General features: G+C 42.0%; 2 protein-coding genes across 10 annotated transcripts in view; one reads left to right on the top strand and one right to left on the bottom strand.

Annotated features, from left to right (window-relative positions):
* Nucleotides 1-2826, top strand: part of nup205 (nucleoporin 205) — a 29433-nt gene extending 26607 nt beyond the window's left edge. For both annotated transcript variants that reach the window (XM_041795645.1, XM_041795644.1), the window contains exons 37-42: nucleotides 98-224; nucleotides 502-662; nucleotides 944-1073; nucleotides 1227-1352; nucleotides 1892-1968; nucleotides 2247-2826. In XM_041795645.1, coding sequence (XP_041651579.1) covers nucleotides 98-224; nucleotides 502-662; nucleotides 944-1073; nucleotides 1227-1352; nucleotides 1892-1968; nucleotides 2247-2399 — 774 coding nt within the window. In that variant the 3' untranslated portion in view covers nucleotides 2400-2826. The remainder of the gene's footprint in view (nucleotides 1-97; nucleotides 225-501; nucleotides 663-943; nucleotides 1074-1226; nucleotides 1353-1891; nucleotides 1969-2246) is intronic.
* Nucleotides 2827-4312: 1486 nt separating this feature from the next.
* Nucleotides 4313-27106, bottom strand: part of fgd4a (FYVE, RhoGEF and PH domain containing 4a) — a 139853-nt gene continuing 117059 nt past the window's right edge. For all 8 annotated transcript variants that reach the window (XM_041795388.1, XM_041795391.1, XM_041795389.1 and 5 more), the window contains 14 exons: nucleotides 23198-23579; nucleotides 15721-15810; nucleotides 15219-15364; nucleotides 14729-14885; nucleotides 14193-14331; nucleotides 14047-14105; nucleotides 13818-13964; nucleotides 13339-13511; nucleotides 10682-10712; nucleotides 10512-10592; nucleotides 10263-10388; nucleotides 8911-9048; nucleotides 8617-8757; nucleotides 4313-7324 (listed from right to left, as the gene is read on the bottom strand). In XM_041795388.1, coding sequence (XP_041651322.1) covers nucleotides 7055-7324; nucleotides 8617-8757; nucleotides 8911-9048; nucleotides 10263-10388; nucleotides 10512-10592; nucleotides 10682-10712; nucleotides 13339-13511; nucleotides 13818-13964; nucleotides 14047-14105; nucleotides 14193-14331; nucleotides 14729-14885; nucleotides 15219-15364; nucleotides 15721-15810; nucleotides 23198-23579 — 2080 coding nt within the window. In that variant the 3' untranslated portion in view covers nucleotides 4313-7054. The remainder of the gene's footprint in view (nucleotides 7325-8616; nucleotides 8758-8910; nucleotides 9049-10262; nucleotides 10389-10511; nucleotides 10593-10681; nucleotides 10713-13338; nucleotides 13512-13817; nucleotides 13965-14046; nucleotides 14106-14192; nucleotides 14332-14728; nucleotides 14886-15218; nucleotides 15365-15720; nucleotides 15811-23197; nucleotides 23580-27106) is intronic.

Genomic DNA, 27106 nt, shown 5'->3' with positions numbered 1-27106 from the left:
TAGGGGTGTGGAGGGGATGGAATTACACTGACATAGTCATGATTATTCATCAGTTCTGCTCAGAGGGTGACCTGAAGGTGCTGTCCTTTGTGTCCAGGTGTGTGCTAACATCATGGAGTACTGCCAGACGCTGCTGCTGCAGAGCTCAGCCCAGGCTCAGTTCAGCATCTGCCTCTTCAGCCCGTCAGGCAGCGAGCCAGCGGGCAGGGACGGAGGACGAGCAGGTCGGTGAATAACAGAAAAAACAGTATTAAATACAAAATAGTGGAATATCCAAATGCAATGAAGGATGCGGTTTTTTGTGACAGGCGCTTCTGACACATTTCATTGGTTAACCTGCATGTTTTTGGCAATTAGAACAAGAAATCTGAAAATCTTGGATCGATGGTTTCAAAGCTTAGATATTTGAGATGTCGTCCTTCTCTGTCCAGGCTCAACATTTCCTACCGCTCTTTGTCAAATATTTAAGCATAAAGTCTATTCTTATTCTTATGTTTTAAGATCTGCCTTCCGTGGCTTTATCCCGGGCCCCCAGCCTCGGTCTGGTCCTGTACCTACTGAAGAACAGCGCTGCAGATTTCTTCCGTTTCCACCAGAGTCACAGACAAAGCCTGGGCAAGCTGCAGAGCCTGGATCAGCTTCCTCCTGAGGAGCTCAAGGAGGTAATCACTGATCAGCACACATACATCTCCTATCCCAGTGAAGTAAAAAGACAGAGGCTCTCCTCTGAGGAAAAGTCTTTATTAAGTGGGCTAACAACCCATGCAGAGCAGCTCAGATAATCTCCCCAGAGGTAGTCCTCAGTCCCACCAAAGAGCACCTTGATATCCCTGTTTTTAACCCCCCAACCCCTCCAAACACTTTGGTCTAATTTCTAAACTCAAATATAGCTCAAACTCCCTGCTCTTGTTCCTCTTTTTAAATGTTTTGTCTCTGTCTGTAGCTGTGCCAGGGTCTGGTGTCCGGTCCAGGAGGGGTGGAGAAAATCCCGTCAGTCCAGAGGAACCTGCTGGCAAAAAGACGACTGGTCCAGCTCATCAACAGCAGAGCCAAGCTGCTGGCCCTCTGCTCCTGTATCCTTTATTTAGCTGCAGAATCCGTTTTAGTTGCAGTAACTAAGAAGACAAGGATGAAAATCTGCTGCCATGACGTCCTTCACTTCATTCTCTTTGGTGAGATAAACATCCTGATGTTCTGTGACAAGCCTTAACTCTCCTCTTCTTCAGATGTGATTGAGACATGTTTGTTTGTGTTGTGGCGCCACCTGGAGTACTACCTGTTGCATTGCACTCCCACTGACCCCAAAGACCTGCTGCCTGGAGCTGGTTTGTTCAGATCACGCCTCACAGATGGTAAGAGATGCACAAGTCTGATAATATGAGGAGCTTGTTCCTCTCCAGTACTGTTATTTATTACCCCAATATATTAATTTAATTTAGAAGCATTAAAATATGAAAATAGAGGATCGTTTCTGAAACTCTTTTAACACAATAACATCACCCAACAGTCAGGAAAAAGGGCCCAAATTTCCTTAAGCTTCCACCTATTTCTTTCAAAATAAAGTCCCCTTCTCCATAGCCAATTAGCTTCTCATTTCTCCTAGCCTGTGGCCTCTGTGGGCAAACCTGCCTCATAAAGACATAGTTTTTCAAAGCTTTGGGGCTTAAGGATACTAATTGTCATTAAAATTACAGAGGTTATACTGTGGCATTAAAGTGTATAGACATATTGAATTTTTTAAAATATTAATCTTGCCTTTTTTTAATAAGGAAACAAAGTAAAAGAAGAAAACTTCTGTTATTTTGCACAGATATCATTCTACTCTTTGCATGGTGAGCTGGTTGAATTTAGCTGGTTTGTAAAGATGATTTTCTACTTTTTTCTTCTTTAGACTCGTTCGGTGGGATGCAGGCGAGTGGAGGACGTGGTCTCAGTCTTTCTCGAGCCAGCCAGCAAGACCTGGACCTGGTAAGAAAACCCATAAAACTGACAGTCAGCTGCCTGCTTTCCTGCACACCCTGGCAAAATTTAACTCTTTAGTTGCTGCCATTTTTTAATCCAAAACTGAATAAAATTTGGTGTCAAAGTCTTGATTTTAGAGTTAGCAACCCTGGGTGTCGACAGACCCAGACTGCCCTCTTATCTCGTTCAGGGTGTACCTCTCTGTTCTCTGTCTGCTCACATTTATGATGTGTAGCCTTTACTATCTCTGATTTCTCCATCTTCACCCTCTTGTGTGTTTCCAGCTGAAGAGCGACATGGCGGCCGGTTTCGGAGAGGCTCTGCAGAGGAAGCTTCTGGAGGTGGAGGGTCTGTACAGCCAGGTCCGCTCCCGCTACACCTTCATCCAGGCCCTGGTCCGCCGGATCCGTGGTCTGCTTCGACAGAGCAAAAGCTGAGACAGACACTCAAACTCACAGACGGACTAAAAGTCAAAACTACACTTTCATGAATTTGATAAAACACTGCCAAGAAAAACGCCAGAACACCACCACAGACTCCTATCTTTCTACTTTTTCTGGAAACAGCACTCTTTTCTACGACCTGTCGAAGCTCTTTAGTACTTTTGGATGTTAACGCCATCATCACGCGATGCTTTTTGTGCGATCATTCCTGATTATGTTTGACTAACAGTGACAGAAATTTTCCTCTGAGAAAAATAACTTTTATCGCATTTAGAGACTTTGATATTATTTGTTTGGACTGATTTTTTTCTTTTCTTTTGTGAAAATAAAACGTTTTCTAAATCTGTGAGCTGCACGCCTTTAGTACATAAATTCCAGGTTAAACAGCTTAAATAAAAGCATTCAGTGACAGAATATTGCTGTTTATTACCCCTGTAGGGTCCAACCAGGGTCAGTTTCTTAATGTCTGAGGGTCACTCTGATGTACGCACTGTTGAAAACTTTAGAAGCATTTTATTTCTGACCCAGAAAGCCGGTGTGTTTTTGTCACTATTTTGCAATGCAGGCTTTGGCTAACAGTAACCTGCTCTTGCATTGTAAAATAGTGAAAAAAACACTGAGGCTTTCTTGGTAAATGCGTCAAAATATTTTGATAGTGAGCAAGTCTGAGCCAACATTGTTTGGAGTTCCATTTTCACCAAAATGCACTAAATTCTGCAGCGAGACTGTACCAATCTGTACCAACTGTACCAACCAGCGAGTCCTTGAAGGGGACATACGCAAAAATACCTTTTTTTAGGCTTTTATAACACAAATATGTGCCCCTGGCCTGTCCACAATCCCCTCAAGTACCAGAAAAATCCATTCACTCCCCCGTCTCTTTCTCCACCTTTCAGAAAATGTGTGCTGAAACAAGCCATTTTCAGATTTTCCCCTTATGATGTCATGTAGGGGAGTTAGTCCCGCTCCCAGGTTCACTTGGCCCACCCCGCTTGAAAGAAAATTCTGACCTCTTCTCCTGATCCTCCTCTCAGCAGGCCACATCCATTTTCTGGGAGGGGCGTGGTCAGGGGCAAAGTCAGACGGTTCATTAATATTTAAAGACACAGAAACAGCTAGTTCTGAGCAGCGCTGAAACAGATGGGTTTTTAGGCATGCAAAAATCTAATACTGGAGTATTTTTCAGCAGCAAACTTCACAGGCATGTTTTGGGAACTTCTGAGACCAATATAAACTTGTCTTAAAAGGGTACAATATGTCCCCCTTAAAGGAGCAATGCTAACTGAAATCACTGGAGGCTAATGCCAGCACTACCGCTACGTACCTCATTCAACTCAACTTAAAAAATACTGAAATATCCCTTTAAGCCATAGCTGTAGTTTTACCTAAACTTGACAAAGTATTCCCTGTAGCAAAACTCGTCTGGCTTGGATATGGGCCACGTTTGAGGCCTGAAAGATGGCCCTGATCTGGCCCAAGTGTGTGAGAACAGTGCCTGAACCATAACAAAGACACAAATATACAAGAACAAACACACTCCATACCAGTAGGTGGCAGAAATGCACCATGTCGTTGTTTGCCAACTGTTAATATCTGCTGGAGTTGATGATTGGATCCTTACAGGTCATGCAATATTGATAAATTAACAAGGAATGTAAAATTTAGACGGCCCTACATCCGTGTTGACCACTTAGGGAAACATGAACTGCTAACTTCACCTTTTCATAGGTGAATGTCTGAAGTGAAAAAGAAGCAAAACTAGGAACCAAAAGGTGACGTTTCTCAGTGAAAGCAGCCTCAAAGAGCCTGAAGTGATCTGAGATGTTGAACTTTTAAGGAAGTTTTTGACAACAACGTGCAGGACGGGTTGTTTTAAAGGAAGTATGAGATAAAACACAAGCCCAGTGTCATATTGAACATCTTTAATTTTCTCTGAAGGTACACTTTATAAGCCTGTAAAGTGCGTCGATTCTCAAACCTTTGGGGAGGAGATGAGGACACAAACAAATCTGGATTTACATTCAGATCTCTCAGACAGAACTTTGTGCTCTGGTGTTTTTATTTGAATACTGAGGAGGGGGGAATGTTCAGACATACACAGCTGGTCGTGAAGAAAGGATGCGACTCGATCCGCTCCCAGGGAAAATGACGTCTACCTACTGCTCTTCTGAGTTGACCGAGGGGACATCTTTGTGCTACTTAAACATCATGCTCGTCATACTCTATAAATTATTTTAAATAATAAAATTAATTACAGCATTAAAAACACATGTACATTTCTCACACCAGCTTTCTAAATCTGTGATTGTGCTGCATTTGAATAGAAAACCTGCCACACAAAGACAATGATGATCCTCGCTCAGCTCTACGCAAAAAGTGAAGGTCCTAATCTGGAGCTTTGCTCTTCAGTGCACCTGTTATCCATCTGGTATTAGGAGGTACTCGAGTTCATGTTTGCAGGGTGCTAATTTAATGAAAACAGCATGATCAGACTCATGGGTTTGGGACAAATAATCCTTAAAATGCAAATTTTTTTCAGGGAGTTTTTTTGTTAGGCCTAAAAAAGGCTGGTTATATGCACATTATGGTGCAATTCATTAACAGAAAGAAAACATGGAGGATATGCCTGCACAGATGCTCAGTGCCAGTAACTCTCAGCTGGTGGGCTGGGGCCTGAAAATGGGCTTTGAACATGTGCCTGGAAAAACTGTGGCAAAAAAGTTTTAGACGAATGAAGACCTGAGAGGGCAAACATCCTTAGATATTAATTCACTAAGTTTTTGCATGAAAAAAGTAGATTTTGGTTGCTTCCTCGAGATCCAGACCTACTTTCTCCCATAGTCTAGGGCTAACAAAGCAGATTTTTTCATGATAATTTGTTAATCGAGAATGGAACAGGGGTTCCCAGACTTTGCCGTGTCAAGCAACCCCCTCTTAATTTTGATTCCCTCAAAAATTAAATAACTTCTTTATATATTCCCTCATTTGCAATTAATAGTCTTGTTTCTTTCATGAATGCCCGTCCATCTTTTTCCGCTTATCCGGGGTTGGGTCACGGTGGCAGCAGGCAAAGCAAGTCAACCCAGACATCCCTTTTTCCAGCAATGTTTTCCAGTTCCTCCTGAGAGATTCAAAGGCCAAATGGGATTATCCCTCCATCAAGTCCTGGGTCTGTCCCAGAGTCTCCCACTTGGACATGCCAGGAAGACCTCCACAGGGAGGCAACCAGGAGGCATCCTGATCAGATGCCTGAACCACCTCAACTGGTTCTTTTCGAGGCGAAGGAGCAGCACCTCTACTTCAAGATCTCTCCAGATGTCTGAGCTCCCTAAGGCTATCCCTAAGGCTAAGCCCAGACATCCTCCTGAGGAATCTCATTTTGAACCTGCAATCTCATTTTTCTGACATTACCCAGAGTTCTTGACCATAGGTGAGGGCTGGAACGAAGATTGACTGGTGAATTGAAAGCTTCCGGCCCAGCTCCCTCCTCACCACATTGGTCCTGGGCCTCTTAAGTGCCCTACATGCCTAAAACTTCTGCACAGGACAAAACCAAATAGAAACAACCGAGGAAGTGTGCAGGAATATCTTCGTCTTCTTCTTCGTACTGTTAATATAAATATTCGACGAGACATCTTGGTGTTTGTGAGAAGGGAAAGTCTGTTTTTGGTTGCAGTTGAGTTGCATCATGGGACTTTTTTGGACACATTTATGACTGTACAAAAATCACTTTATGCTGTAATCGTCAAACTTCATTAGTAAGCATTGCTAAACTGCTGCAGAGCCTTGTCGTTTTTTAGCTGCTCACTTATTGGCACTGTTGCAATCAACAAGCAACCCTGAATTATTTATGCAATGGATTTACAGGAATGTTGCATCAATGTGATGAAATGTTACGTTTTGTTGGGTACTTCATACATCAATTCCTCATCTGTTAGCAGTACTGATTTGTTTTTTTTTTTTAGCTGATTAAAAAGAGGTGCAACTAATTGCAAAGCAGACAGATCAGGCAACGTATCTACAGAGTCTGATGGAGTGTTTATAAATCCACACTGATGACTGAAACGAGAGCATTGCTATTAAACCACAGGATCGCACAGAAACGGGGCAATACTGTAAATACTTTATCATAGTTCTCTATGTTATCAAAACAGAAAGGGACTGATTTCTGTACATAAAAACACAACGGCTCCTCTTTTGAAGACATTTAAACTGTACAGGAACACAGAGTTGAGTTAAAGCACCAGCAGACTTCAGTTCGCTTTGATTCACATCCTAAATGGGGCGCTGCATGAGTCTGTGATCGTCCAACGGCTCGAGAAGAGCTGACACAGGTTTGAAGTCTATGATGAGTTTGAGTCAACCTTTATGGAGCCTGTCTGAGTCAATCCTGAGGCCTCAGTGCTCTAGTGTTGATTGTACCAGACGGGTCCTTTATAATCCAGCACAGCTCTAACAGCGGATCGAAAATCCTCGAGTAGCTTTATGAGTAAAATCCAAGAAGGAAAAACAGAAGGTGGTGAGGAAAGGCAGCAAATCCAGCACTCTTTAAGTCTTTAAGATTCAGATTCACGGACAGCATGAGAGGTGTGCATTCAGGTGTTTGTGTGCTGCACACGTGCACACGGTGTCTTTTCACGAGCTTCTGTTTATGAGCTGTCCGTGCTCGCTTCCTGTGTGTTGTTGTTGTCCATGATGTTTGAGTTGTTGCCGTTTGTCTGAGGACATTCAGGCATCTCTCCCGTCACTGCCACCCGGATCACCTTGAGCCAGCGCTGCTTCAGCTCCTCCGTGTCCGCAGCGAAGTTGTGCGTGGACTTCGACTGGGAGAGGCGGAAGGTAGCCGGAGGGTCCGTGGGCCGGGCCGTGTCGTCCACAGAGTAGCCCAGGAGAGGGATGGTACACTGGGCCTTCACGTCCTGCAGAGAGTGCAGAGAAGGAGTGAGGTTTGATTTTAAATGCCACATAGGACCAAAGATAAGACGCTTTATTTCATCAAACACTCCCTGGATCTAGACCTAACATGGAAAAACAAGAGTCACTCAGTCATAGCCCCCTGATGCCTGTCAGATAGAAAGTGCATTTAAAAAGTGACCCATGGATGTTTCACCCTTTTATCAATTTTATTAATCAATCATTGTCAATATAATTTGGCTTTTTTGACAAAAAGTTAATAAAACAAAGTGAAACAAATTTCCACAAAGTAATGTCAATTAAATAAGGATATGTAATGCAAAATAAGTGACTGTATAAATATTCATGCCCTTCCAGTTAGTATTTAGTAGAGTCACCTTTGGCTGCAACCACAGCTCTGAGTCTGCGTTAATAGGTCTCAGTCAGGATCAAACATCTGGACTCTGGGCTCTACTGGACTGAGGTCGGGGCTTTGATTCAGCCACTCCAAAAAGTTCCCCGTCTTGTCTTTAAACCATTTCTTTGTTGTCTCACTGGAAAATAAATCTCCTCCCAAGCTGTAGTTCTCTGTCAGACTGATTAAGATTACTCATTTAACCCTCTACCTTTACAAGCCTTCCAGGGCTGCCTGCTGAGAAGCATCCCTACAGCATGATGCTTCCACAACCGTGCTCTACAGTAGGGATGGTGTGTTTGCCGTCTTGTCTGATGGTCAAAAAGCTCCATTTTGGTCTCATCAGACCAAAGAACTTTCTTTCTTGACCATGGAGTCTCCCACATGCCTGTTAGTGAACTCTAGTCCAGATTGAATCTGAGTTTTCTTCAACAGTGTCTTTCTCTTTGCCACTCTCCCATAAAGCTCTGACTGGTGAAGAACCCGGCCAACAGTTGTCTGCAGAGTCTCTCAGCTGATCCTCATTTCACCAACTGTGAGACTACTAGCACCAACTGTCTGAACCTCTGTTGAATTAGGTCATTCACATTAAAGGGGGTGAATATTTATGCAGTCACTTATTTTGCATTACATATTTTTATTTAATTGACATTACGCTGTAGAAATCTGTTTTCACCTGGACATCATAAAGTAATTTTTTGTGTCAAAAAGCCAGATTATATTGACCATGGTTTATTTATAAAATCAATGAAAGGGTAAAACATCAAAAAGGGTGAATACTTTTTAGAAGCACTGTACACACACCACCAAAAGTACTAATCAAGTTTTGTTCATGGATGTTGTAGTAAAAAGTAAATACATATTCAGACTCATAATTTCTGCTCCATGTGCGGGATGTTTTACCTGTGGAGCTCCGTACAGGTACAGCACCAGGCACTCCTTCTCAGGGATGACACACCAAACCTTCTGCCACGGTTTGTTCTTCTCACAGTACTGCAGGAAGCCACACATGATGCTGCTGCCTGAGAACTGAGCAGCTTCGATCTGCACAGAGGAAGATAGAGGACGTTTAATTCAATACGTATGAATCAAATCAAGCAGAAAAGGAGTAAATGAGTTCTGTTTCTTTCTCCAAAAAATATAAACTGTGATCCAGTATGTGTAAATATCAAACATGGATGATATCCTCCTCCTCACCTCCAGGATGCCCTTCTTCCTGCCCTCTGCTATCGTCTCTCCTGTCAGGATGGAGTAACAGTCTCTGCACACTTTGTTCACCTTGTTTCCATCGTACTCGAGGGGCACCTTATTGTCGGAGCACTTCCAGCACACCACCTGTAGAAGAGTTTGTTGACATAACATTTAATGTCCCAGCAGGAGAGTCTATGTATTAACAGAAACATGTTCAGTCGTACAATCGTCAGTCATTTTCTTACTTTTATGTGTTTTTTACAGAGTAAAGGTTGACAAATCTGGGAAGTATAAGAGTGAAAGCCAAGAGTAATGAAACATTACTCAGTCAATTATTGCCCAGCCATATTTTCAAGATGTGTTAGTCAGACTTCAAGAGAACCAGTCAGACTCAGATTTCCACACAAACTGACTCTAGAACAGCCATCAGGTAAATTTAACAAATGCAACAATTTGCATTAATCCAATGTTTTTTTTAAATGGCCATTTACACCTAGAACCACCAGGAAGGTCAAATTTACCCCACGAGAAATATTCATTTTTGTCTCGGTTTTATTTCCAACCTCCCACAGCATGATGCTGCCACCATGAGTGTTTATTGATGGGATGGTTTTGGGGAGGTGATAATTGGTGCTTGGGGGTCTAAACCATTGTTACTCATCCCTGCTCAACCAAAGAGCCGAGTTGTTGAAAAATACCTCTGCAAGAGCCACAATCTAAGTGGTGAAAAGTGGCAAAAATGGGTAAAAGTAACAAAAATAAATAAATTACAGGTCAAAAAGTGTAAACATGGGCAAAAAGTGGCAAATAGAAGTGGCAAAAGTGGGCTTAAAGCAGCAAAATTGATTAAAAGTGGCAAAAAAATGGGAAAAGGGGGCAAAACATTCCAAATAAGTGAAATTAAAACATACAGACAAAAATAATAGGTTGCAATTAAAGTCAGAAACAAATTAATGTGACTTGCAATGGGTAATTTCTGAGGTCAAAGCTTCACTCTAATGGTTTTCTGGGGGAATAATATGTCAAATTCTGATATAAAAAGCCACAAATAATCAAAAAAGAGCCACACGTTGAGTGCATTCACCAGTCTAAATGCACTGTAAATTTCTTTTTAGGTACAATAAAGTATCTATAAAAGTTGAAATACACATCGGTGAAGTATTGTGTTGTTAAACTCCAGAGTTTATCAAGCCTTAATAACAGGATTTCAACAGAATTTGAAGTCTGCTTAGATTCCCATGAGTTATTCAATGACATCAACATTTGGTGTTAAAATCCTCTCTGTGGTCTTTCTCCTCCGCTGACTAAGCCGGTCTTATAAACTGTAAATGCATCAATCACAACATGAGATTACTCACAAATCCACAAGCTCTGCAGTGGTGTCTCCGCCGTGTTAGGGCGTTAAAAGGCTCTTTACATTTCATGCACATCGTCACTTCATTGTCGCGGATCCAGCGAGGAGCCCTCTTCCCCAGCTCTGCGTTCTACAATCACAGAAAAACAAACTCAGTACATTTTTGTAGATTTGTTTTAACCAGGCCTCACTGAGATACGACAGTACAGGCAGGGTGATTTAAAGCGGTTTTTAGCCTCCATGTTCCACGTACCGACACTTCCTCCACCTCCTTCAGAGCGTTCTTAAACGACTCGTTCTTCTGCTGGAAGATCTCGATGGTCTCCTGGAAGGCCTTTAAGACAAAAACACCAATTTCGTATCAATCATATTTAAATTTACTTTATAAAAAAGTTAAGAATGGCTGATTTGTGCTGTATGTACCTTAATCCAGCCTGCCTTGTCCTGCTCTGAGCTGAGGAGGAAAAAAAAGAGAAAGCATGAAAACACAAGTTCCTTTTCCACTAATAACACAGCAGTCAACTGTGGTCAGAGAGTTTATTTATTTTAGACCTTTACAGGATTTAAAAATGGAGAAAGGCCGTTCTTTAGCTGGTCTCCCACATATATGTGAAATTACACAGTCTGTGGTAACTAAGGATGTTTGATTGTACCCTTCAGTGTGGGAGAGACCGGGATGTTTTTGCGCCTCTTTACAGGGTTTGTGATGTTTTTAATTCCCTCGGGAGAGTGAAGTTTCTTCTAAAATGTCCACTGAAATGTTGACGGTGTAGGAAGTGTTGTGAAAAGCTCATGGAGCAGGGAGGTTTGGAGCATGTTATCTGCATTTTGCATGTTTTGCAGTGCAAAATCAGGATGCTTAGCATGGTTGGATGTGCATAGAGGTGCAATTAAGCTCTCTGGGTTTATCAGGGGTCCATTCTCTGAAGTTAACCAGGGTCCATTCTCTGGGTTTATCAGGGTCTATACTCTGGGTTTATCAGGGTCAAATCTCTGGGTGTTTTAGGGTCCATTCTCTGGGTTTATCAGGGTCCATTCTCTGGGTTTATCAGGGTCCATTCTCTGGGTTTATCAGGGTTCATTCTCTGGGTTTTTTAGGGTCCATTCTCTGGGTTTATCAGGGTTCATTCTCTGGGTTTTTTAGGGTCCATTCTCTGGGTTTATCAGGGGCCCATTCTCTGGAATTATCAGGGTCCATTCTCTGGGTCTATCAGGGGCCATTCTCTGGGTTTATAAGGGGTCCATTCTCTGGGTTTATCAGGGTCCATTCTCTGGGTTTATCAGGGGTCCATTCTCTGGGTTTATCAGGGGTCCATTCTCTGGGTTTATCAGGGTCCATTCTCTGGGTTTATCAGGGTCCATTCTCTGGGTTTATCAGGGTCCATTCTCTGGGTTTATCAGGGTCCATTCTCTGGGTTTATAAGGGTCCATTCTCTGGGTTTATCAGGGTCCATTCTCTGGATTTATCAGGGTTCATTCTCTGGGTTTATCAGGGTCTATACTCTGGGTTTATCAGGGTCAATTCTCTGGGTTTTTTAGGGTCCATTCTCTGGGTTTATCAGGGTCCATTCTCTGGGTTTATCAGGGTCCATTCTCTGTGTTTATCAGGGTCCATTCTCTGGGTTTATCAGGGTCCATTCTCTGGGTTTATCAGGGTTCATTCTCTGGGTTTATCAGGGTCTATACTCTGGGTTTATCAGGGTCAATTCTCTGGGTTTTTTAGGGTCCATTCTCTGGGTTTATCAGGGTCCATTCTCTGTGTTTATCAGGGTCCATTCTCTGGGTTTATCAGGGTCCATTCTCTGGGTTTATCAGGGGTCCATTCTCTGGGTTTATCAGGGTCCATTCTCTGGGTTTATCAGGGTCCATTCTCTGGATTAATCAGGGGTCCATTCTCTGGGTTTATCAGGGTTCATTCTCTGGGTTTATCAGGGTCTATACTCTGGGTTTATCAGGGTCAATTCTCAGGGTTTTTTGGGGCCCATTCTCTGGGTTTATCAGGGTCCATTCTCTGGGTTTATCAGGGTCCATTCTCTGGGTTTATCAGGGTCCATTCTCTGGGTTTATCAGGGTCCATTCTCTGGGTTTATCAGGGGTCCATTCTCTGGGTTTATCAGGGTCCATTCTCTGGGTTTATCAGGGTCCATTCTCTGGGTTTATCAGGGTCCATTCTCTGGGTTTATCAGGGTCCATTCTCTGGGTTTATCAGGGTCCATTCTCTGGGTTTATCAGGGTCCATTCTCTGGGTTTATCAGGGGTCCATTCTCTGGGTTTATCAGGGTCCATTCTCTGGGTTTATCAGGGTCCATTCTCTGGGTTTATCAGGGTCCATTCTCTGGATTTATCAGGGTTCATTCTCTGGGTTTATCAGGGTCTATACTCTGGGTTTATCAGGGTCAATTCTCTGGGTTTTTTAGGGTCCATTCTCTGGGTTTATCAGGGTCCATTCTCTGGGTTTATCAGGGTCCATTCTCTGTGTTTATCAGGGTCCATTCTCTGGGTTTATCAGGGTCCATTCTCTGGGTTTATCAGGGTTCATTCTCTGGGTTTATCAGGGTCTATACTCTGGGTTTATCAGGGTCAATTCTCTGGGTTTTTTAGGGTCCATTCTCTGGGTTTATCAGGGTCCATTCTCTGGGTTTATCAGGGTCCATTCTCTGTGTTTATCAGGGTCCATTCTCTGGGTTTATCAGGGTCCATTCTCTGGGTTTATCAGGGTCCATTCTCTGGGTTTATCAGGGGTCCATTCTCTGGGTTTATCAGGGTCCATTCTCTGGGTTTATCAGGGTCCATTCTCTGGATTAATCAGGGGTCCATTCTCTGGGTTTATCAGGGTCCATTCTCTGGGTTTATCAGGGTCCATTCTCTGGACCCTGACCCATCATTCTCTGGGTTTATCAGGGGTCCATTCTCTGGGTTTATCAGGGTCCATTCTCTGGGTTTATCAGGGTCCATTCTCTGGGTTTATCAGGGGCCGTTCTCTTGGTTTATCGGGGGTCCAACTCTATGGCAGGCCTGTGTGCCTGTGCTGTTTCTGAACGTTTTGATTAAACTGAACTAAAAAGAAGCTAAAATAGTACCTGGCCTGTAGCTCCAGCGTTCTCTCCTTCCCTGACACCTGAAAGGTGTGAGGGTAGTCCTCATTTGAAGTTTCCCGGACCGTCATGCCGTCGATGCCGATCCTTGTCCTCACCGTGTACTTGGGCCCTCCTAGACTGAATTTGGGCACGCAGTACAGCAGCATGTTGTTGAACTGTAGGAGAAAGAAGCAGAACTGATGGTTACAGTGCTCTTTTGTAAGTTAAGATCCTGTTTTCATCCAAAGGGTGCCGTCTTAAACACTGCAGGTAGCCTAAATCACACAGACGGGATCCATTCAGCCTGAAGTTAATAAGAAACAGCCACAATATAATCTCATCATCTCTGTAATTGAGAGATGTGTTCATGTGCCCCTCATGTATCTTTACACCAAGATGATTCACTTGTTTCAATTGCAGATAAAGTCTGGCCTCAGCATATTTCCCTGCAGGCTCCTTCATTAGAAAGGATGTCTGCTCACCAGGAAGAGGTATCGCTCCATGGCTGACGTGTTCCTGGCGGCCAGTTTCAGGATGTGACCCTCTTTGATGAACTCGTTGGAGGGGTTAACGATGTCCTCCTCCTCACCCAGCATCTCATAAATCTCCATCAGCTTCTTCAGGTTCTCCTGATAACGACAGGACATTTATTTTAGTTTTATGCCGACATTTCAGATCACGTTTCTTTTAGTTTAACATATCTGTACTCACAGATTTCCTTATGGCGCTGTTGGAGTGAGTAGCAGCTGTGGCGATGATTTCTAAGGATTCTAGAGACACAAAAGCAAAAGAGAGGTTATCTCAAGAAGCAAAATCAGAACGGTTTATGATAAGGAGTTTGATATGTTAGGACTGACTCTCTGCGTCTCTCCTGTCAGGGTCATCCTGAGGAAGCTTCTTCAGGTAATCTTTGAGCAGCATCTCATAGCGAGGAACTCTCTGCACCGGCTCCAACATGTGATGCTGGAGCGTCAGGGAGGCACACATGTCCATACTCTGTCCACAGCGGAGACAAAGAGTTAGAATCTGCCTGTCCTGTTATTGTTCTTTTAGCTTTTTACAACAGAATTCCAAAAAAGTTGGGGCGCTGGTCAAAATACAAATAAAAACTGAAATGAATGATTGTCAAATCTCATAAATGCATATTTTATCCTCAATAGAACATAAACAACATGTCAGATATTAAACTGAGGCATTTGACCATTTCATGAAGAATATTAGCTCATTTTGAATTTGATGGGAGCAACACATCTCTAAAAAGTAGGGACAGGGTTGTGTTTACCATTGTGTAGCATCCGCTCTTCTTTTAGCAATTCATCAAAACAACTCAACAGCACCGTTTCCACACAACACGGCCATTGTATTCGATTTTCCAGCTGGATTTTAACCCTACCTGGATCTCTTGAATGATGGTCTTGAACTGTGGTGAGCGGTCAGTCCACTGTTTGAGCAGCTCCATGGCATGGTCAAAATTCTTCACATACTCAGCGTACATTTTGAGGAAGGGTGTGAGTTTCTGCAGGATGTCTCCGATGCGAGGTTTGGAGGCCCTGCAGGGAGAAAGGTTGCCATGATGCCAGAATTTTAAAATTGTATACGATAAAGGAAACGTGTTCAATACCACAGCAGCCTACTGTGCAGCTTTTGGTAAAAATACGACTTAAGATCTGCTGTTTTCTGTCAATCTTTTAAAAAAGCAGAGAATGTGTTTGAAAAAAGCATAAAAAATCTGGGCAAAAACCCAATAGCTTGTACTTACATCCAGACCTGGAGTTTACAATGCTCTTATTTAGGTTTTGTTATTTACAGTTATTTTATTATTGAAGTGTGTGACATGTGCAGAGTTTAAATACCATTATTTAATTATTGTCTGAATCACTCACCATTCTCCCATCCGTTTCTCGAGTTCTGGCAGCAGAAACTGGCTGTGGAAGGCGTTGATGGAGGTGATGTTGGAGAAAATGTTCTTCACTACGTCCACAGGGAACGTCCCTTTGTTCGCCTCCTCCATTAGCTTAGTACAGAATACCTGAAGAAACACGTCCAACCATTTTAGCCATTATAAACACCAGAAATAAAAACCTAACACTAGAATGACTCCACCCTGTTGTTTTAACATCTTTGTTTCATCTATGATCCTTTTACTCAGAGACATTTATCAAAAATAGAAATTAAAGGGTGCAGACGGCCTAGCGGTTGGACTGCACACCATGACACGGTTAGACGGGTTCAGGTCCAGCCTGTGGCTCCTTTCCTGCATGTCTATCCCTCACTCTCTCATTCCTGTTTCTCATTCTATCCACTGACCTCCACTATCAACAAAGGAGAAAAAAACCCCAGAAATATAACTTAATAAAACAGTAATAATAAAACAGGCGTCCTCACCTGGTCCAGCAGGTTTAGTCGAGCCACGTAGGCCTTCTCTGTCTGCAAGAGCTCGCTGGCGATCTTAAACAGCTTCTGCTCATTTGTCTCCTGAAAACAGAAAGAAAAGTCATGTGACTTTTTAGATTTAGATGGTAATCTTAAGGAAGTACTTTATGCCAAGCACAAAAACATTTCACTGATGCAAAGAAACTCATATGGTTTAACAAAAACTATAACAGAAATATTTCATGACATGCAAAATAATGCCAACAAAGTAACGTATTAATACCTGATATAGGGAATTAAAAAATAATTCATGAGGTGCAATAGAATTTTATAAAATGCAAAAAAAAAAAAAGTATTTTATAAAAAAATATTTTCAACTGGAAAAATCAAACAAGAAAATAAGGAGGTTGTTTTTCTTTTTTGTGTAATTTATGTTTTAACTTATTTTTTGACTGCTTAGTGTGTTTACCGATTAACCCGTTGTCAATTATTGAAAACCTATAGATTAAGTACTGATAAAGATTTTCACAAAAAAATATATATCTTTTTAATAGAATGCAAAATCTCTTCAGAAAATGCCAAAACACTTTTTGCATAAACTGCAAACAGTGAGATAGAATATAATTTATAAATACAAACACAAAATGCAAAACAATTGGCTGGATGCAAAAATATTTTCTAAAACATTAAAATAAATGCCGACACATTACATGAGGAACAAAGACATTTTGTTGACCATAGAAACATTTTAACGGCATAGAAAAATATTTAAGTATTAAATTAAATAAAATATGTAATTTAATTATTTAACGTTCTGTGAAATGTTACTTTTTCAAAAGTTGCAAAAATAGATTATAAATTGTTACATTATTTTGCAGTTGTATTAATTACTTTTGCAAAATAGTTTTATGTTTCATGAAAGGATTTAACACTTTGTTAAAACAAATTAGAATTATGTTAAATATATTTCACGAGTGAAATTTTTTTCTCCTGTTGTTAAATGTTTTTTTACAGTTGACCTTTGGGGCCACCGTATGATCTTTATTAACCTGGTATCAGTGATGAACTAATGGAGCCTGAAATTGTTCTTATTCTGTCTGAAGAGCTGCACCGCTCAGTCAATTAGAAAACATCTCTGATGATGAATGATCGTGGTGTCATCTTAGATTTGAAAAATGTTAGAAAAACTGTCTGCAGGGCATACGGATGTTTTAATACTGCAATATACAGCATATAAAATGAAAAATAATGTCTGAATTTCTTGTCAGAAAATATTAGCAAAAGCAGAAAACAAAGGTTTAGCTGAGTCATTTGAAGACATTTAACAAGTACAAATTTCTGCTACATTGGCAGATATTTTACACTCTTTACACAGGATCTTTTTTTGTGTTCTGTACCTTTAAGTACGATGATTTCAGGACTTTTCATTTGAATGTTGCTAATTATAATAATGTGTGATCTGACATTTTGACAAGACATTAGTGATCAGGGTTAGATGAGTCACATTAATTCATAAAGCACATTTAAAACAGCAGCAGCTGACCAACAGGCTGTATGATTATTAGAAGACTGAGACACCGAAGGGAAGAAGAGGACAAAAGCACAGAAATTGATATGAACAAAATTGGGTATTTTTTTCTCTTTTTTAGTTACCAGATCTTGCAGTAAATCTCCATCAGACTGTCTGCATCTCTACAAAAAAAGCATTTTAGTACTAAGCTGTTCCTAATAATTTGGATGGTGCCTTGCATGCCATTTTTGATGGATTGTTCTCACCCCTGCTCATGTTGTAATGTCCTTTAAAAATGAGACTCTTAATTCAGTCAAACATTTAAAAAAAACCTAAAACTTTAAAAGCATGTGGTATCATAAAAGCAGCAGCAGAGCATGAATTCAGTCCAGCTTCGTTTTCTCCACATTATTTACAAAGTGAAGCTTCCTGTCTCTCTGTTACTTCCTGTTGATCTCTGGTCTCACTTTAGGGCTTAAACGTCACAACATTATTTTTAAACAGATTAGAAAAGAGTCTATTTAAGGAGTAAATGGAGCATTTCTGCATGATAAAACAAATACCAATCAGTGTGAGACGTTTGTACTGAAGCATCAGTGAAACCTCTGAATGCAGCTCAGTGTTAAATCTGTTGTTTCTGAGTTTCTGCAGGCAGCAGCATCAGCTCTGTGGATGTTTTTGTCCTAAACATGGGCCGACAGGGGCTGTCCTGTGGTTTAGCACATGCTCTCAGAAAAGGAAATGAAAACATGGACAAAGGGAAACGACACCAAATCAAACAAAGACCCAGAGAGCCCAACAAAGCTTTGTGTGGGAGACGGACCAACAGAGAGAACAATCACTGTTCAAATGTCAAAATGTGCTCAACAAGTCATGTGATGAGATGACGATACTGCCATGAGACCACAGCAAAGGAAAAACCAACACATTGTAGATCTGTCAGTTTTATTTGTCTGGTGTAGTGCTGTCTTTAAGATAGAATTTAAACTCTGATTGCTTTCTGATAAAAGAATGATTGCCTGATATATAATGCACATCATTGCTGCTGCTGCAAAAAAGTCTAACTGGTATTTGACACAAATTTCAGGTTAAAGAATTATTGCACCAGCTGCGATTAGAATATTGCAGCAGGCCATACTGCGATTTACTCTAATTTGCGATTAATTGCCCAGCCCCAGTCTCATTGCATGTCCAATAAGGACCTCAGTACTTTTTGACACCGAGTTGCGACCCACTGAAAACTGCTCTGTGACCCACTTTTGGGTCCTAACCCACCAGTTGAGAACCACTGCTCTAAGTAGAAAAAGGAAAACTTTTTTGCCCCTTTTCACAATATTTTTGGCCACTTTTCATCCATTTAAGCTAACTTTTGCCACTAAATACTACTTTTCCCCCATTTTTGCCAATTCTTTTTTTTTTGCAACTTTCTCTTCAATTTTTGCCACTTTTATCCCATTTTGCCCATTTAAGCTACCTTCTGCCATTAAATACCATGTTTTTCCCCTCTATTTTGCTGATTTTTTACACTTGTTTTTGCAACTTTTTATCATTTTTTACCACTTTTATCCCATTTTTGCCCTTTTTCACATTTTTTTCTCCCCATTTTCACCCACTTTAGCTACCTTTTGTCATTAAATACTACTTTTTTCCTAGTTTTTGCCCATGTCAGACACTTCTTTTTGCCACTTTTATCCCATTTTTGTCCTTTTTCAACATTTTTCCACCACTTTTCACCCATTTAAGCTACCTTTTGCCTTTAAATACCACTTGTTTTCTATTTTTTGCCCATTTTTGCTAATCTTGACTGCTTTTTGCCCATTTTAGCCACTTTCCACTAATTTTTGGCTACTTTTGGACCATTTTTTGCTACCTGTAACTCATTTTTTTTGTCACTTCTCACCCATTTTTGCTACTTTTTAACCCTTTTCCTCTCCATTTTCACCCATTTTTGTTGCTTTTTTACCATTTTTGCCACCTTTAACTCATTGTTATTGCTACTTGAAGCTGTTTTTGCCACTTTTCACCACATGAATTGTGGCTCTTGCAAAGGTATTTTTCAATAACTTGGCTCTTTGGTTGAGTAACGCTGGCTTATAATGAGTTCTGCCTACTAAAAATAAACACATTTTTTTGAACCCACAAAAGTCAAGTGTAGTTTACCTGTTATTTTTGAGGTTTCCACAACTTTTGAAGTAAGCTCAACTCATTATATTTTACATCCCTAATACACAGAGATTCATATCTAACTATTTAGCTGGCTGATCATGCACACGTCTACTGCTGTTCTCTGCCTTCTTACTTTGACTTTAAGACTGTTCGACAAAAACAGCCCTCCATAATATCCATCCATCCATTTTTTATACTGCCTTTCCCGCTGGGGGTCACGGACCTCCATGATGTGCACTGATAAAACAGTAAACTGACTGAAGTAACTTGATGAGTTTCACATAAAGAGGAAGAAAAGCTGTTAAAAGAGGTCCACCTGGTTTGTCTGTTATCTGGGATGCTTGCAGTGCAAACCAGGAGGGCCACTTTTAACAGCTTTTCTCCCTCATTATGTGGAGCTCATCACTGAAACAGCTCAGCCTTAACAGAAACAAACGACCAGATCCAACAAGAAAACAAGCAAGAGCTCAGACCCAAAACCACACCGCTGAGGTTCATTCCTAAAGTCTGAAAGCTCCACTCAGGTCAACATATCTGCTGTTTTCTGACTGAACATCTCAGCATGGATCGATGGCACTGACTATGGATGATTTGTGTTCTCTCTCAGTTATCACAGACACGGTGTGTTTGTTTTCAACAGTGAGGAGGCAAAGATTGATCTGAGTCAAAGATATTTATAATCTCTAGACAACAGCAAGCACCCACAGGAGAGGAGAGGAGGGGTGTGGTGGGGTGGGGGGGTCACTGAGGCATGTATTCAGCTGCTCACGCCTGAGACATCTGTTCAGCTCTCATGGAAAATAACCCCACTGAGATGCATTGACACAAACGCCATTGAAACTCTACCCTAACGGTATTAAACTTACAGAGTCGGGTCAAAGTAGGGCTGGGGGATATGGACCAAAAATCATCACTCATTTATTAGCCAGATGATATTTATCTCAATATTTTTAAGTAAATTAATAACTAGTAGGTGTCACAATGGCAGAACTATGAGCTTTGATATGATTCCAGTAAAAACCAAACAATACTGACACCTGTGGTTGCCACAGCAACAGAGGCAGAAGTCCTAGATGTCAAATACTGGCCGATGTTTTTGTTTCAATAATCAAAAACTGCAGGAAAACTCCAACATACTCAAGAAATGCACATATATGTTAGCACCATTTGATAAAAGAGGGTGGAAGTTTGAAAGAAAAAGAGAGCTCCCTCCACTTTTTCCAGTTCAACCGATGTACAACCCCTATTCCAAAAAAGTTGGGGCGCATTGAAATCGAGACATTTTACCATTTCATGAAAATATTAGTTCATTTTGAATGTGATGGCACCAACACATCTCAAAAAAGTAGGGATGGGGTAACAAAAGGCAGGAGAAGTAAGTGGTGCTAATGAAAACAGCTGGAGGACCATTTTCAAACTAATTAGGTTAACGGACATACGGTCAGTAACATGACTGGGTATAAAAGGAGCATTTTAGGCCTTGTCCACACGGAGACAAAAACCATATATTTAAAAGTTTTCTGTAAACACAGGATCATTTCAGGAAATGTCCGCATAAGCCCAGAACCACCAAAAATGAATGAAAATGCTGTAGTATATATGCCAAGCCTGTAAGTGGCGCTGTAACGCTGTCACAGAAATGCACCGAAAGAGAGAAGAAGATTAAAGAAAACTGTCCTGGTTCTTCTGGTTGTTCTCTGCGTTGGATTTGAGAACATCTGGTGTCTGCTGTTCTCTGTGGTGGTAAAGGAGCATCAGCTGTTGCTGTTAAAGCCATAACAAGCTCAGTAGCTTCTGCAGCACGAATATGACCCTGTAATCTGCCATTGTTGGTTTGGTTTGACTGTTGCAAAAGGGGGCTACGCTATGTATAACGTGATCGTTTCAAGACAGATGTGGTTGGCCGTCCACACGGAGACGAAACGGTAAGCGTTAATGGATTTGGGACCCGGTTTCAAAAGTAGCGTTTACAGCACCCTAAAACGCCATTTCCATGTGGATAAAACGCAGATTTTAACGCAACATTTGCGTATACTTCTGAATTTGTCTCTGTGTGGACGAGGCCTTATAGAGGCAGGGTCTCTCAGGAGTAAAGATGGGCAGAGGTTCATCACTCTGCCACAAACTGTGTCTAAAAATTGAAAAATAATTTCCGTAAAATATTCTCCATGTAAAATTTTGAAGACTTTGTATATTCCTCCATCTACAGTCCATAATATCATCCAAAGATTCAGAGAATCTGGAGAGATCTCTGTGAGCAAGGGACAAGGCTGAAGGGGCCCTCACTGCATTAAAAACAGGCATGGTTCTGTCCTGAAATCACTGCATGGACTCAGGAACATTCCAGAAATCATTGTCTGTCAACACAGTTTGCCGTGCCATCCACCAATGACAGTTAAAGCTGGATCATGGAGAGAAGAAGCCACATGTGAACAGGACCCAGAAACAGCGCCGTCTTCTCTGAACCAAATCTCATTTAACATGGACTGAGGAAACATGGAAAACTGTTCTGTGGTCAGAGGAATCAAAATTTTTAAATCATTTTTGGTAAACACAGGCACTGTGCTCTGATGACTGAAGAGGAGAGGGAGCATCCAGCTTGTTCTCCTGGCTCAGCTCTAAAGCCTGCATCTCTGATGGTATGGGGTTGCATTAGTGCAGATGGCGTGAAAGGCAGCTGCCATTAACTGAAGCTACAGCGGCCTCTAGAGGTGGGAGGCTTCATTATACTTTAAAAGAGCATTAGACCAGGATTTCAAGCCTGTGTTTGCAAAAAGTGATAAGCAATTAATTTAACATTGTAAATCTTGGTCCGGCTAATTTGATACACACGAATTTAACTGTTTAACCACGCACATCCCAAATCCAGACAACATCTCTTTCAGGGAAGGCCTTGACTATTTCAGCGAGACCATGTTAAACCACATACCACATCCATCACAACAGCATGGCTTCACAGGACAAGAGTCTGGGTCCTGAACTGGCTCCAGTCCAGACCTTTCACCAATAGAAAACACTGGGAGCAAAGAAGACCCAGGACTGTCGAGCAGCTAGAATCCTATGTCAGGCCAGAATGGGACAACATTCCTCCACCAAAACTCCATCAACTGATCTCCTCACATCCCAGACGTTTACAGACTGATGTTAAAAGAAGAGGGGATGCTACAGAACGGTAAACACAGTCCTGTCCCTACTTTTTTGAGATGTGTTGCTGCCATCTATTTTAAAATGAGCTATTATTTTATTATGAAATGATAAAATCTCTCAGTTTAACTTCTGACATGTTGTTTCTGTTCTATTGTGAATAAAATATGGGTTTATAAGGTTTGACAATCATTGACTTCTGGTTTTAGTGACATTTTAGACAATGCCCCAACTTTTTTGGAATAGGGGTTCACTATCCCAGGCCATGAATAGCTGAAACAGTCTGAAAAAGGATTCTGAAAAGTTGTCAACATACTTACCTGATTAATCAATCAGGTTAAGGATTTTTATTTTTGTTCTTGTGCTATCAAACTCATATGAGAATGGTTTGATATTTACTAGTATTCTAAATGCTCCCAAATTGGATGAAAATATAATTTTGTCTTGCCCTGTTTCTTGGATGAAAGTAAAGTGATAAATGTTAAGAACTTGATAAAAGGCCCAGCCCTAGTTCAGAAGGTTTAACAGTCCTGAGAGCCCAGAGCATCTATAAATGTTGACGTTTGGTCTTTATGAGTCTGCAGACTCTAAATATAAAACACAGAGGGTATAAATAGACTGATATTTGAGGTGAAACTGTAAAGATAAACCCAGCAGATGTTGACCTACCTTTTGCTCCGTGCTCCCTTCTTCACTGCCCTGCATGCTCTCTGTTTTACTGTCCTCTCCCTCACAGTGGCTCTCTGTGCCAGTCCTTTCTGTGTGAGGAGCCTCATCACTCTGCTCCGTGCTCCCGTCCCCCATATCTCCGTTCACCAGCCCCACAGTCTCTATCCTCTCATCGTTCCTCTCCGGCTTCTCCTTCTCCATCTGCACTATCACCCCATTAGCCGCCCGTTTGTGGGCATCCTGCTGCTCGGCCGGAGCGGAGGAGGGGCTCTCCTGAGTCCTGCCGGTGTCCGTCTGCCTCTGCTGGGCGCGGTGAGCTGGGCTGCAGTTTGACGACTTGCTGTTTTTGAGCGGAGAGCCGTCTCTCTTGCTGTCTGTGTTGCTGGAGGAAGAGAGGAAAAAGGCAAAAGAGGAAGTCAGTCAGTCAGCCAGCCAACAAGAGCACAGAATGGGTTAACTGGCTGAGGACAGGAGAGGAAAAGGATTACTGCTCGAGCCGTTGAGCAGGGAGAGTGGGACTCGACGGTAAGCAGAGAGATTTTGTACGTAAGTGTGAGAGTTAAAAATAAAACGGTGCGATGCACAAACTTCAGCCTGCTGTGTGTGTGAGGCTGCTGAGAGCCGGCGCTCTGCAGAGCTACAACATGAACCCCAGAGAGAGATGCTGTCCTACTTCCAAGGAGAATTACACACCAAGCTCCTGCATAGCTCTGACTGGCTGATGATGGAAAAACCAGTTCGTTTGATGAGAGATTAATACAAACTAGGGCTGGGTGATACAGACCGAAAATCATATCTCAGTATCTTTTACCTGAGTGGCAATACACAACAATAGTATGGTCCATAAACAAAACGGTTGTCCCAGTTTAAAAATTTCACATGATTTTAGTAGAATTTAATCCACATTATTTCCTGTTAGAAACCAAGGCAACAAAAACAGAAGTCCTAGACATTGTCCCGGTCTCTGCACTGTTTGGTGCATATCTTCCCCCTTTCTCTCTCCCTATATCTCCTCTCTCTCTTCAGCTGTCCTGTTGGAATAAAGGCATAAAAGTCCAAAAATGACTCTTGAAGAAAAACTGCAGCCATAGTATATACCAGCTCACAGTGCAACTAAACCCCGCCCACAAATATCACGAGCTCATGCCGAAGCAGCCTGAGAGAAATGCCAAAACATCTTTTCCACCCTGAAAAGCTCTCAGTGTGGCTCTTGATCCATCCATCCATCTTCTTCCACTTATCCAAGGTCGGGTCAGCAACCCGGGGGCAGCAGCCTGACGGGAAGCCCAGACTTCCCTCTCCCTGGCCACTTCGTCCAGCTCTTCCCAGGGGATCACAAGGCATTCCCAGGCCAGCCGAGCGACATAGGCTCTCCAGCGTGTCCTGGGTCTTCCCCGGGGCCTCCTCCCAGTGGGACCTGCCCAGAACACCTCACCAGGGAGGCGTCCAGGAGGCGTCTGGACCAGATGCCCGAGCCACCTTATCATGCTCCTCTCGACGCAGAGGAGTAGCGGCTCTACTCTGAGGCCCTGTTTATACGACAACGTTTTGCTTCGTTTTCCGTTTTTGTTTACAAAATGTTCCACGTTCAGACGGCAATGTTTTCAAAACGATCTCCGTTCACACGAGACTGCGGGAAACACTAAAAACGATGTAGTATACATGCCAGGTCAGTAGATGGCGGTGTGATTTTCGTGCCTGCACCAGATTCTGACTCAACCCATACGCCCTTCAATCGCCTATGGGCTGCCCTTTGATGGCGTATGGGTCGAGTCAGAATCTGGTGCAGACACAAAATACATCTCTGCTGATCCAAGTGATGGTGAGGTAAACCAACACTTTGCTGGAGAAGAGTGAGGAGCACGAACAGTACGCTGGTATCGCCATCTTTGTTTTGGGATACACGCATGCGTTATAGGCCTACTCGCGCATGGATATTTACTGCAGCCTCAGTGCGCATGTTTTCAGGAAGTGCCGGTTTCCCTGATTACACAGAGACGGAGACAGGAGCGTATTGAAAAACTTCCACTCTGGAGTGCGTTTCCAAAAAGTTCCGTTTTCAGGCACCAAAAGTCTGTTGCCGTCTAAACGGACAGCAATAATGCAACAAAACTTTTGCTTTTTCACTCGTAAACGTTGTCGTATAAACGAGGCATCAGTCATCAGTTTCCCATTCAGTCTTAACATTTCAAATAGATAATCTTTCACATAAATCCATCATTACACTCACCATAGCAAGCTGAAGTCACAAATGTTAATAGCTATCTCAGTGCAACATAAACTGTATTGAAATAACAACATTGCCCTACCCCCTTCTTAGTTTAGAGTTTTTGCAGATTATAAAAAATAGGAAGGACAGCAGGTAATGAAGTAAAACATTGTTCAGAGGAGGTTAGAGGCCCCAAAAGTCTTATAGAGTTGTCTCCACTTCACTAAGAGTCACTCTCGGCTGCATGTCGGTTAGCTAAAAAGAGGAACAGTCACACAGAAGTGTCGATCTATATGACATAAATCAAATCTCTCACACCTGCTTTTAAAATACATGACCATATCTTCAGAACTGGACGTGTTGCCCAGCCCTACGTGACTGTAATGTGAATACCAGTTTGTTTAAGAGCATCTGAAATACGGCAGAGGAATGGAAGCTGAGAGATTAACACAAACACACACTCACTCACAGGCATGTACAATGACATTATTCATCTCCCTACATCCTGTAGTGGCAGCTGTTTCCCTGTAAACGACCCTCCAGACCTCCAGTCTGAGCTGAACGCAGCACAGCCGCTACTGTGTCTCTGCTGCTCTCACTTCTGTCCTCAAACTGGAGTCGAGATGAAGCCCAGTTAACCGGCATCAATCACACTTTCAATCAGAAAAGCAACGACCTGCACTCAAACCTGAGCCGACGCACAAACGGAAAGCAACAAAGGTGATTTTTAAGCCGGATCTTCGCTCACTTCTGTGCTGAATGTCACCGTCCGGCAGAAACAGGAAGTATGTATAAATAGAGGAACAACAAGCTGCTGAAAACCCCCACAGATGAATCACTTCTCAGCTGTCAGACACCTGAGCTGTTCAGACATGAAACAACCGTCCACCCATGCATCTGAATTATTACAATGATATGTTATTACTTTTTAAAACAACAAAACTTCACGTTATCTCTGCATGTTTGTAACTGTAGACCCTCTTTTCTTTAAATGGCAGAAGCCATTTTTGCTAATCTGGTCAAACAGTTTATCCCTGCCAGGACCTGCAGCAAACTTTTATTCTGTCAGCAGCTAGAGCTTTTTGTCCAGGCCCAGGAGGCTAATGTTAGCCAGGAAGCTAGCACTCATACTACTGAGACAGCATGCATCATTATTACAAGACCTCTAGGGAGGGCCTCTCAGGGGCCCAGCCATGTCTGTGGACACGCCTGATCAGGATAGTTTACAGTCAGAACCAGGAACTTACTGATTACAAGATGAGCCAATGTTTGGTCTAAATCAGTAATAAGTGTGGCTCTTTTATGTCTCAATTTGAAACATTGTTCCCATTTTTGCCACGTCTTAATGAATTTTTTTGCCCCTTTTCTTTGCCTTTTTTGCCACTTTTCGTCTATTTGAGCTGCCTTTTGCAATTAAATGCCATCTACTTCCCATTTTGCCACTCTTTGATGCATTTTGCCCATTTTCCCACCTTGTTGCTAATTTTTGCCCATTTAAGTCACTTTTATTTTTTTAACACTTCTCACCCATTTTTGCGACTTTCTGCCCTATTTTGCAGCTTTTCTCCCAGTGTTTACCCTTTTTAGCCCATTTTTGGCACTCCTTTTTGTCACACTTATCCTGCTTTTTGCATTTTTTTTGCCCCTTTTTGCCTATTTTTGCCACTTCTCACCCATTAAGCTGCCCTTTGCAGTTAAAT

The sequence above is a fragment of the Cheilinus undulatus genome, linkage group 9 (assembly GCF_018320785.1).
Source record: "Cheilinus undulatus linkage group 9, ASM1832078v1, whole genome shotgun sequence".
Taxonomy (NCBI): Eukaryota; Metazoa; Chordata; class Actinopteri; order Labriformes; family Labridae; genus Cheilinus; species Cheilinus undulatus.
The sequence above is the reverse complement of the archived record's forward strand: the minus strand, read 5'-3'. Positions and strand labels throughout refer to the sequence as shown.